The following is a 12,381-nucleotide window of genomic DNA, read 5'->3' on the forward strand; positions in this document are numbered from 1 at the left end:
CAAGAAGACTAATCCTGCAAGCGAATTGAAGAACACAAGCAAGAAAATATAAGCACGCAATCTAAAATTGTGGATGTGTACGAAACAAGGACAAGTATGGGGCTCAAGCTCTGATCACAAAAGGACTAATCGCCATAGTGGTGAAGAACAAGAACGGAGGCCCTGATTCACAGCAAAAGGACTTGACATCACAGTTACAATGAAGATGTCTATTTCTCAATGGATAACTAGAACTAAAAAAACCCAAACCCTAATGTGGCAGCTGCTACTGAGTTTATACCAAAGGGGGGACGTCCTAGGGTTGAGGGCGACCAGGTGGGGGCGTCCTCAACCTGGGCTTAAGGCCCAACATGATACAAGGCTGACTTGGCCCAAAATAGGTGATGCCAACACGAATGATCCATGAAACTTCTGGAGCTCGGACCAGGACCAAAATAAAGCTTTCATTGTCTTCTTTCCAACACATCAAAGAATGCCTCATTTCAACGTCGTATGAAGGAGATATCAGCGTTTCCGCTCAGGGTGGTCGGTTGAGTCCAAACCAGACGTGAAGACCAAGTTTGAGACAACTTGTAACTCATAGAAGACCAAATCTTGGGTGTATCTAGCATGGTGATGTCCTCATCAAGCATCCATGGAGGTAATTGAGCCATCACAGCCGCTAGAAGTCCGTATCTCCATGCCCACAAAGGCTGAACCAGAATCGGTGAACATTGATCAAACTCACAAAAATCCCATAGGTAAGTTGTGTTGATATGCATTTCACCTGAGCTCTTTGTTGCTTGTATGATTGCTTATCGAGTAACCATGTAACAGGGAGCCCACAGCCACAACAGCATGAACCTGTCAAGCAAGTCGTTGCGGGTAGTTCCTTAGTGATGGCTCCAGTGCAGCCATCATTTTGGGAAAGCGGCATCCCATTGGAGCTCACTGATGATCGACAGCTAGAAGATGAAAACCTGAAGGAATTCAACGACTCATTTCAGGATATATTCCGGTTCACCACGGTTAGTGCTCAAAACTGTCCATATTTGATGTTATCGAATAATACTTCTTCTTCAAACTGCTATGCACTATCGAACGGACCATGGTAATCGATCCCGCATCAAGTCAAACAAATTGCAAGCCGTGGAAATAAATTCGAACAGTTGCAGGCTAGGGAGCAAGAGATTGAAACACAAGCAGCAGAAAATGCTAAAGTGTGGAATGAACTTGATACCTTGAAGCTCAAACACACCCGAGAGGTCTAGCAGCTGAAGAAGGAAATCGAAAAGCTGAACGAAAGGAACAGACTATAGACCAAGTCTCACCAAGGTAATATTCTGTCGACTGCTTTATCCTTGCTTGCCAGTCATGGAAACACAGCATCTGAACTAGTATGAGTTCTTCTTCGTCTCCTTTTGCTTTGCAGAACTGAATAATATCATAAGAAATAAGGAATACGAAATTGCTGACTTGAAGAATCTTGTATACAGTTGTACAGATGATGCAGAAAAGTTGATTAAGGCCCTCTAGGATGCAGATGTACAACTCATGGATTGTATGACACAGATCAAGGATATCGCCACTGAACAGGAGCTAAACAAGAAGGAACTTGAAGAGCTCAAGGATGCTGCCCAAGTGGTGGTCGATATGGTGGATCCGCTAGAAGAAGGGGTGGTGAGCGACAAGACGCTGCTGGAGCGACTTCGCGAAACCCCCCAGAAGATTACCAGTTATATATCAGCAACCACCAGGACCTACGTGGAGGACATCCTTGGACTCATAAAGTCCTACTGGCCCAAGGCCAATCTGGAACCACTAGCGATTGGGATGTCAGCCGACTGCACCGAAGATAAGTTCAAGGAACTTGTCGAGGAAGTGAAGCCAGTGGCCCAGAAGTAGTTGAGAACTTACAAAAGGAGTAGATTCAGATGTAAAGACGTTGAATACTCTGTCCTGATTGTGTATGATTGTAAACATGTTAATAGCTATTTGCCTATTTGATGTGTTCGGTGTGTTGACTCGTAGAGTAGGACCAAAAATCGTTGGACTTATCAATAGTAGATATGCCCATATAGAGCTACCTAGAAGGCAACGCTTCTGAAGGTAGTCAGTCAGGAACTAGTAAACTGAACATTACTGGAAGTATGGGAGCAAGGCTTCTTCAGTAAACTACGCGTAATACTATCTGGAACTAGTAAACGGAGTATTACTGAAAGTATGGGAGCGAGGCCCTTCAGTAAATTATGCGTTACTAGTTGGGAACCAGTAAATAGAGTGTTACTGCAAGTATAAGAGTGACACCCTTTCAGTAAACTACGTGTAATACTAGCTGGGAACTAGTAAATGGAGTATTACTGGAAGTATGGGAGCGAGGCCCCTTCAGTAAACAATGCATAATACTAGTTGAGAACTAGTAAATGAAGTATTACTAGAAGTATGGGAGCGAGACCCCTTCAATAAACATAGAGTACTAGTCGGGAACTAGTAATCGGAGGGTTACTTGAAGTATGAAGTATGGGAGCGAGGCCTCTTCAGTAAACGACGCGTAGTACTAGTCAAAAAACTAGTAAATGGAGTGTTACTAGAAATATTTGTAGAATAACCACATGGATGCTTTGTTCGGCTAATTAATGGGTTCTGTTAGTCACTGCCAAGCAAAGCGACCACTCAGTAGTCGTATGGCTCGGCTGTGACATGGTTCTCTAAGATTAACCTTGAAGAAGTTGGATTAGACCCTTCATTCCCGAGCCCACCCCCATCACCCCTATCCTTAACCCCCGAGAGTTGGTGAAAAAGGCTCATGGCGAGAGGGATAGATGGCAAGAGATTGACTGGAAAAAAAGTTGTACTAAGTAGATCGAAAATTCATTGGGCAAATATAGCGAGAAGGTCATAATTAGCATGATACATAATGAAAAACATAAATGGCGACCTGGACTAAGTGGAAAAAAGGGGTGCTTTTTTAGGTTTATAGAACCTCTTGTTTCGAGATTTAATCCCAAAACAATAGTTAAACTTAACACTCAAAAGACCCTTAAAAATCTCCTTCAATCGGGTACAAATTTATGAATAAATCATTGTTCGGGCAATCTCGTCGCTTTTCTTCACAGTCTACGTTGAGTGGTGGAGCTCCCAGGGCCCTCCGAAGGGTTTGGCATTCGAAGGTGGAATGCTTGCTCTTTGGGTGCCATAGACATCGCTTGTTGAGAGATTCCTCGAAGCGTTCCTTTGAGCTAAGGGTTTTCTTTCTTCGAATTGATTGTTCCCCGACTTGTGACTTGCGCTTCCAAGTTGTGTCCAGGTAATTGATGGGAATTTGATAGTTGGTGGGGCTGTAGGCTTCGACCTCTTCGCACTCCTGCTGCCTGGCGATGATGATGTTGCGGGTGTCCCGGCCAACTTTGATGACGGTGCGGAGGTTGCCCGTGGAGCAGTCGAAGGGGTTGCTTTGCCCCGGCTGGTGCATCTCGACCACGTGGTGCCTGCTTTTGGCTTGCTTTGCGTTGATGATTTTGCGGCGTTCCATCTGGACGTCGTCTGCATCTTCTATTTTTATGGTGTTTGAAAAATCAAAACTCATGGTCACATCCACGCCTTGGTCGAGCGGGTCATAGATGTAGTCGTCGACGTAGTTGTCTAGCTGGACCCGCTCTAGGCCTTCACCATCTCCGTCGGCTTGAATCATGAATACTTCTCGATCCGACGCGAAGCGTTTGGTAGTCCGCGCGACCTTGCCCTCTTCTTCGCCGTCGGAAAGGGCAAGAGGTCTGCCTTCTTGGAACGGGAGTTCACCAGAGTCGGTAATGGATCGTGGTGGGCTTGATTTGAGAAATCCAGGGAGTTTCACGTCCTTCCAATGCTCAAGCTTGCCCGACCAAGTTGGTCCCCTTACCAGACCCTGGTGGTTGCCTATTATAGATGTTATGTGAGTAGCCGAATTCGAGTAGTTGTTGGAAACGGCGGCCCCTCGACGTGCGGTGGCTTCTCCTTCTCTGAGCTGCAGTAGGTGGTCAAAGTCCTCCTCCAATGCGAAGAGAGTCTTGGGTAGGACCGCCTCAGACCAAATTGGACTTGTTCTGGGGTTTCGAGTTTGCCGATGAAGTCGTCGAAATCATAGTCGAACTCCTTTGGACCCCTAGGGTTGATGCACTAAAGGGTGGATTCTGCAAGACTAATGCAATATGCAATAACTTTGTTTACTCGATGGATGCCGGAGAAGATGTCGCCGGTGGCGGCGGCACGAGGACGGGGAGCCTCAGGGCGGTTCCGGGTCGGGGACGCCAAGTCATCACACAGTTGGAGAGCGTCTTCTGCGAGCTTGATGCACATTAATGACGCAGACCCAGAAGCCGAAGGTGAATGTCGTGCTTTCGTTGAGCATAGCGCTGGTGAAGTTGGATGATGCCATCGAGTTCTCCGGTGCATGCTCGATGAACACCCCTATCTGGCGCGCTAGCTGTTGGTATTTAACCTCCTAGCCCACAGAGAGATAACCTCGAGGTGATAGATTGTAGGTGGGGTATCGCCGAGATCAGAAACTCGAAGGTGCAAGAAACACAAGATTTAGATAGGTTCGGACTGCCGAGAGCGTAATACCCTACGTCCTGTGTGGTGGTTTGTATTATCTTAGATGTGTATATCTTTCAAGGGGTCCCTGCCCGCCCTTATATAGTCTGGGGGATAAGATTTTATGAAAATTCTAGCCAGATACGAGCTTAAGAGCCCTACCCAAGTACTATTCGGGTAGTTTCCTTCTATTCCAACTAGTTCTACTAAGCCAACTAGTTCTACTAAGGTACGAGTAGTTACAACTGATATAGTGCGTGGACCATATTGTTATTGAGCTCGTGGCTCCTCTCCACCTCCGGCACCGGAAGCGTCGCCGGATGCGAGGAAGAGCCGGCGAGATCGACGCTGGGAACGGAATCGCTTGTTCGCCGTACGCGAGCACAGGTGGAGGAGAGATTGGCAGGGGCTCTTGTGTTGATGGGTCACGGCCCATTATAGCCAACATTTCACTGACGGGTCACGGCCCATTTCACTACGGCAAAAAAAACGCCGTACAAAAGGATGATCGCGCGGTCGGCGCAGATCGCGGCCGAGACGGCTCTTCGCTGCTGAACGCGGCGGCACCACGGTCCACGATGGCGAGCGAGCCCATGAACTCAGGGATGAGGAGGGTCTCGTTATGCACGGCCGGCGCGCTAATCAACCGTATCCCCGCCTCGCCGCGGCCCTCCGTCCTTTCTGCCCCGTCCCCAACCGCCGACCATGTGGCCACTTCGCTGCCTCTCGTGGTCCCACGTGGGGTCCTTCCCCCTCTCTCCTCTTATCCCGCCATGCTTCTCCTCCTCCTCCTCCTGAGCCCTTACTTTGTTAATCCTGCAACTGGGAGGCCCTGCTCGCGATTCCTTCGACATTACAGCATGAAAAAAGAGTTGCCCATGCATTACTTAATGGAGCTGCAGTCTCTCTTAGGGATTAATCATGCACACGCATCATCATATCCAGCATGGAGCTCTACCTGCTATCTTCTATCGCAACATGCTGAATGGCGCCCGCCCGATTGTCAATGCTTTGACATGGCGCCTCGCAGATTGCATGAACGCCATGTGAGCTTAGCTAGCTAGCGGTAGCATCGGAGGGCCGCCGGGGGCCGGGCAATCACCGCCCTATATTCCCTGCCAACGACCATCATTCCGATCATTCCCTGCCATGATTATACCGATCATCAGCCCCCGCGCTTCAATTCTCCTGCTAGCTCTTATTTAAGCCGCCGTACTGCCGGTCGTGGTCGTAACAATCCATCCACCATCGACCCACTCGATCATCAATAGCTTCTCTAGCTTGTCCCTCTAGATCCTCAGCTCATCATCAGGTGCCATTGCTAGCTAGCTAGCTGCCAACAAGCTAGATGGGCAGCACCGCGGCGATGCTGCTCAGGTCCGTCGCCGTCCTCGCCCTCCTCGCCATGTCGGCGACAACGGCGGCGGCGCAGTACTGGAACAGCGGGACGGCGACGTTCTACGGCGGCAGGGACGGTTCCGGGACGATGGGTACGTTACCTTCTATGTACGCAGCATTTGCATTGCAACAGCTGCGTACCTGACGATCGATACTACTCTGCCGCGTGCTTCATTCCTGCAGGCGGCGCGTGCGGGTACGACAACCTGTACAACCAGGGGTACGGGGTGCTGAACGCGGCGCTGAGCCAGGTGCTGTTCAACGACGGCGCGTCCTGCGGCCAGTGCTACAACATCAAGTGCGACACCGGCAAGTCCGGGTGGTGCAAGCCCGGCTACTCCGTCACCGTCACCGCCACCAACCTGTGCCCGCCCAACTACGCCATCACCACCAACGGGGGAGGCTGGTGCAACCCGCCGCGCCCCCACTTCGACATGTCGCAGCCGGCGTGGGAGCAGATCGGCATCTACCGCGCCGGCATCATCCCCGTCCTCTACCAGCGGTACGCATATATATATATACGGACGCAATTGTGATCGATGAAACGCCGCCGCCGGCCACCGCCGCCTCTCGCAAAGGCTTACATGATCGATCACCATCTGGTGTAATAATGTGCAGGGTGCCGTGCACGAGGCAGGGAGGGGTGAGGTTCACCATCTCCGGCTTCAACTACTTCCAGCTGGTGCTCATCACCAACGTCGCCGGCAGCGGCTCCATCCGGTCCATGTCGGTGAAGGGCGCCAGCACCGGGTGGATCGCGATGACGCGGAACTGGGGCGCACTGTGGCAGTGCAGCTCGGCGCTCGTCGGCGAGCCGCTCTCCTTCGCGGTCACCTCCACCGGCGGCCAGACGCTGTACATGAACAACATCGCGCCGGCGTGGTGGACCTTCGGCATGACGTTCGCCAGCAACAACCAGTTTGCCTACTAATAGTTAGCTAGTTCACGACGCATAATTGCATGTGCATGTGCGTGTGCCTGGCCGATCTGGGATTAAATTAATTATAATACATCAGTTGACTTAATGGTGTGTGTGTGTGTAATGCGTGGGTTGATCTGGGATTTTGATCTGTAATCGCATTCTGTCGATTTTGTTTCTACTACATACCTGCTGTACATGTACATCGATTTGTTATCTGTTAATATATATATATATATATATTATTTTTTCCATTTTGATTTGGACCTGGGAATTTATCAGAACATTAAAAAAATCGACAAAATGCATTAGAAACTCAATTGACAGCGATTATTTCTTTTAAAATTACTTCCTTAGCATGCGATACACCAAAAAGTCAGAAACCTACCCAACCAATTAATAAACTCCAAAAGAATGGCCCGATGAGATGCTGATTATCAGTGATCATCTGACACTAGAAACAGAGAGAAGAGCAATTTTTAGTTCCATGGTACATATGGGTGGTTAATTTGAATTTCATTTTTTCGGGAGTGGGAATAACTGGTCTATATATAGGGTTTATCTCTTGATATGTAGCTTTAAATTTAAAATGAATATAGGTTATTAGCTTATTAGTCAGTTGTTTTCACTAAAAAATGATTCCCTAGATCAAACAAAAGTGCATATTTCCTATCATTTGCACTAGCTTGTAGGAACCAGACCTATTATCAAGCAAAAAAAAAAAAACTGCAGACCGATAGGGCAATCCAACTCTTGGCACAAGCAACAAGCTTACCATCCAACTCTGTATAAGGAAATATTTCTTGGTAACCATGTTAGGTCAAACGCTTTATTACTTCCCTAGTAAAGTAAAAGATAATGATTCTTTTGGAAGCTGCAATCAAGTTTGTAAATCCTTGTCTATACATTTGTTTATGCATGCTTACCTTCTACATATGATTTTTTTTTCAATAGATCTTTGGTGAAACTATTTTAATTTTTACAATTTAACGAGGCCATAGTAAATATATTTCTGTAGAAAAACTTAATGGTCAAAGCATTCTACCAATATCCAAAATATATTGCAGTTATGGTACATTTACAATGTATTTTGTCATACAAGGATAATGGTTTTTTGTTGACTCAGCAATAAATATCCATTAATTCATTTATACAGAATACATGTATATTTAAGACTCAAGTAACAAAATATTCAAAAACATTAGGAAAAAAATTATGAGAGAAATAAAATACATTAAGGTCGAAATTTGAAATTATACATGGCGCGCACCTCCTCTTGCAGTCGGGGCATCACCTAGGACAGATGCTAGTCAGGCGGTCACCAAGGATGCAATGGCAAGTTGAACCAGCTCCCGTAAAAAACCAGGAGCATGCACTCGCCATTCGACCGAACTGCAAGAAATGGCGGAGGAAACAAAGCGCTCTCCTGTTTGCAAGATTCAGTAGGCGAAGTTCAGGTTGTTGTTGGTGAAGGTCTGGCCGAACTGCCACCACGCCGGCGCGACGTTGGGGAACTGAATGTACTGCCCGCCGGTGCTGGTCACGGCGAAGCTGAGCCCCTGGCCGACGAGGCCGGCCAGCGCCTGCCAGTTGGCGCCCCAGTTCCTGGACATCTGGATCCACCCCGTCTTGTCGCCCTTGACCCAGGCGGCGCCCACGGAGCCGCTGCCGCCGAGGTTCTGGATGTTGACGAGCAGGAAGTAGCTGGAACCGGCGATGCTGAAGCGCACGCCGCCGCTGCGCTTGCACTGGACCTGCTGGTAGAGGACCGGGATGATGCCGGCCTGGTAGACGCCGATGTTCTCGAACGCCGGCTGCGACATGTCGAAGTGGGGGCGCCCCGGGCCGCACCAGCCGCCGTTGGGCAGCCCGTAGTTGGGCGGGCACAGGTTGGTGGCCGAGACGGTGATGCTGTTCCCGGGCTTGCAGTTCTGGCCGCCCGGCCGCGAGCCGTCGCAGGTGATGAGGTAGCACTGCCCGCACGACGCGCCGTCGTTGAACAGCGTCTGGCTCAGCGCCGCGTTGAGCACGCCGTACCCGGCGTTGTAAAGGTTGTCGTACCCGCAGGCGCCACCTACATAGTACATGCATTGGATCAGTTAACGGGCAGCCAAGCAAGCAAAATGTGCGCGAAATCTTTCTTGTACAGGAATGGGACGCATGCAAGGCAGTAAAGGCAGCGTACCCATGGTGCCGGAGCCGTCGGCTCCGCCGTAGTTCGTGGCGGTGCCCTGAGACCAGGCGGCGGCGGCGAGCCCGAGGCACGCCGCAAGGACTGTGCACAAGATCAGGGACTTTGCCGTATCCATGGACGCCAATGCACAGAGGTGTACGTAGCTGCAGAGACCGGGATGGAAATGGGAGCGGACGAGGAGCTAGGCTGGGGTAATGGAGGCTAACTGCTTCTGAGCTTGAGGGATGAGATGCATGGCGTCGGGGAGGCTCGTGCTTAAATAGGGATCGAATGAGGCTAGCTAGCCGCTGGAGCAGGAGTTTGTTAATCACAATAGGCCGGGATTAGGGGAATAATGGTCTCGCCGTGTGTCAGAACGCAGGAAATCCGTGTTCCGTCGAGGCACATGGATGCATCATCATGCACCGCTACGCTCTGGAGGCGATGACTTACCTGCTAACCGCCGAGGCCTCTGACTTTGGCGTCGGAGTTTTACTCGTCTACCTCTCCATCAAGCTAGAAAGATTCGCGCGGCAACGAACTCAACTAACTGCGGGCGGTTGCGTCTACATTAGTTGAAACCCTGTCCTGCGCATGTTCTCTAGTTCTGAAGATGGGTCGAGCAACCGATCAAGAATGTGAACTCGTTGGCTCATTCCACGCGGCAGGCTATTTGATTATTCATTATCTTGTGATGAAAAAAACACAATTTAACGTATCATCATCATCATCATTCTGCCGGCGGAAATACGGAGAAAAGATGACGGTATAGTACAACCCACAGATTCAGTGCTGATCATAACGTGCCAGTTGTAATGCCATGTCGGTTGGGAGTTTCAAATGTACTACGAGGCAGCTAGTTTTCTACACGATGTCAAGACTAGTATGGCTGCTGAAACACTAGAGGGAATATCCAAAGTTCAATGAACTCAACCGTCTCTCTATGGGAACGAGAACAAAATTTAAACACCACCGGCACATTTTCAACACGTGATTTTTACAGTGTTTGTGAGGTTCTTTATTTAACTTATGTGAAGTTCGTATATATGAATGAATTCCCTACATTTTAACAGAGGGCTCGTATTTCTTCGCTATCACGTGCACCATGTAAGCAGCATGTTGTGTCAGATAGAGTGCGGATCTCCCTTGATTTCCTCTTGCTCCAGTGATCTCGGCAAGGTTAGTCTAACTTGGCAGTTAAGGCACATGACTGGATCAGCACTTGCTAAATTAAAAATTAACCTTGAATTGGAAAGAACTCCCACAGTACTCCTTGATGTAATAATTTTCTTTGGGATGTAATGCAACACACGCGAAGCGTGTTCAATGCTGCATGATGATCATTGCAACATCCCTACATTGACTTCAACATTCCAATGGTTGATTTACCAATATAATCCTTCTCGAATTGATGGTCCGAAGTGATCAAGCAACGTCCCTAGCGAACATATCATGTCCACCTAATCTAAACTAGCTTAGCTGAAATTTTCAAATAGTGTGGACACATTAGTACTAAATACAAATCATCCAAATTACGCAGTTAGGTACATTGCAGTTGCACGTCGTACTGCTACCAAACTGGTGGAGAAAGTTTGTTCAGTACTATCCGAATTAAAAAGAACTATTGCAATTATTTCTGTGAACTCTATCATCTCTACTAATAAAAAGACAAACATATTTCAAACACCACTGGCTTATTATCTGGAGCCGACCAATTTCATAATACTCATGATTGCCCCTCTTACAGTTTCTACATCTTACAGTTCAAGTTAAGTATAAAATTGCATGTACAATTGAAGAATGACTAAATTAAACAAATCCCTTTGTTTAACACCAGACCTGCAATTCTGTGATAAACTTCTCCTATATGAGAAGGAAAAACCTCTACTCTTACCACTGTCCTCTTTCTTGGAAGAGTGAAAAGCACAACGACCATATATACATGTTGTGTCAGATTATCAATCTTCCCTGATTTTTCTTGGGCTAGCTAAGTGGAAAACATAAGCACATGATCAAATGATTGGTTTAGTACTTAGCCAAATAAACAGCATACATTAGAGATAAGTCCAACCCACTCTAGTTAAGCTCCAAAAATGCACCTTTTGGTTATAAAGTGTGGGCTCAGGTACAATGCATTTTGTGATGCGATAGTTCTAGATTGTCTTTTGTGATGTAATTCAATACAGAATCCTCTGTTCACTCAAATGATTGCGAAGCACATGATCATTGCAACATCATCCAAACATTGACTTTACGTATTGCAATGATTTATTCACTAGCTCAAATTATTCTCTTTTGTTCATACATGATGGTCAAACTACTCCCATAAGTAACCGCACCAGTTTCATCCCAATCTCGACTAGCAACATTGTGGCAAGTCAATCTAAATTGGAAGTTCAGCTAGGTGGTTAAACCAACTGCAAATGATTAAGCACCATGGCACATTCATAACCAGAGCATGACCTACATGAATAATAAACTTTATGCATCCCTTCGTGGTAGCGCACACTTTGAGTGGGACGACAGTGGTGGGTAGCTCAGCCTCTGTGGTTACTTGCTTGCGGGGTGCATGCACCGCCGCAGCAGCACCGTGGGGTCGGTGCTGGAGTGCGAGGGAGCCCGGTTCAGCATGCTCTATGTGTCGTTACTGGTGGTGCCAGTGATGGTGATGATAGCATGCTCGGATTTGCTCTGTTTCTCTCATTCCTTGGATCTAATGCAGGTATACTTTATCTGCTCTGAGCGAGCAGTCATCAGTGTCCGCGTTGATGGTGTGGCTGGATGGATGGCCATAGGCAATTTGCCTGTTGGTGGGCGATATGACTGCTCATCTCCAGTGGTCTGATCGTGGGTGGGTGACCTCGCGACAACATCTTTGTCTCGTATGGCTATGTGGCTATTCCTCATGATGGTGTCTTCATATGTATCCAGTGACTTTCATAACGGCCCAGAGGTAGGAGTCTTCTTGGTATTAACTCATGGAATCACCTACTTTTTCGACTCATCTTTGCTTTAGATGGATCCTGTAGATTTTGGACGTGTGCCTATTGGCAGCTCGTGACAATGTACTCGTGGCATGGTGTGTCTAAACAAGATCTTCAATTCAAAGAATCCATGGCCACACTTGGCCAAGATTGGACGCTGTAGTGGTATTGGGTTGCAAAGAAGGGGAAACAACATTGGGGGATTTTGATGTGGTGGTGCCTATTTGGGTTCTAGTTCCTTGACTCCAGGGGGAATTACCTACGCCTATCACTAGTTGGTTTTTGGTGGCAATGGTTGCATTGGCATCGCTCGTATAGAGTTTGATGAATTTGCTCTCTAGGGTGAAATCCTATTG

General features: G+C 47.9%; 2 protein-coding genes across 2 annotated transcripts; one reads left to right on the forward strand and one right to left on the reverse strand.

Annotated features, from left to right (window-relative positions):
• Positions 1-5,803: 5,803 nt before the first annotated feature.
• On the forward strand, positions 5,804-7,120 carry LOC112877875 (expansin-A28-like). The gene is made up of 3 exons (XM_025942250.1): positions 5,804-6,041; positions 6,133-6,451; positions 6,568-7,120. The coding sequence occupies exons 1-3, from the start codon at positions 5,900-5,902 to the stop codon at positions 6,878-6,880; spliced, it is 774 nt and encodes a 257-aa protein (XP_025798035.1). The 5' UTR covers positions 5,804-5,899; the 3' UTR covers positions 6,881-7,120.
• A 790-nt stretch (positions 7,121-7,910) lies between these two features.
• Positions 7,911-9,272, reverse strand: LOC112876817 (expansin-A31-like). Its single transcript, XM_025940996.1, has 2 exons — positions 9,054-9,272; positions 7,911-8,942 (listed from the first exon to the last, which is right to left on the reverse strand). Exons 1-2 carry the CDS (start codon positions 9,175-9,177, stop codon positions 8,308-8,310), a joined length of 759 nt encoding a protein of 252 aa, XP_025796781.1. The 5' UTR covers positions 9,178-9,272; the 3' UTR covers positions 7,911-8,307.
• Positions 9,273-12,381: the final 3,109 nt, after the last annotated feature.

The sequence above is a fragment of the Panicum hallii genome, chromosome 9, assembly GCF_002211085.1.
Source record: "Panicum hallii strain FIL2 chromosome 9, PHallii_v3.1, whole genome shotgun sequence".
Lineage (NCBI taxonomy): Eukaryota > Viridiplantae > Streptophyta > Magnoliopsida > Poales > Poaceae > Panicum > Panicum hallii.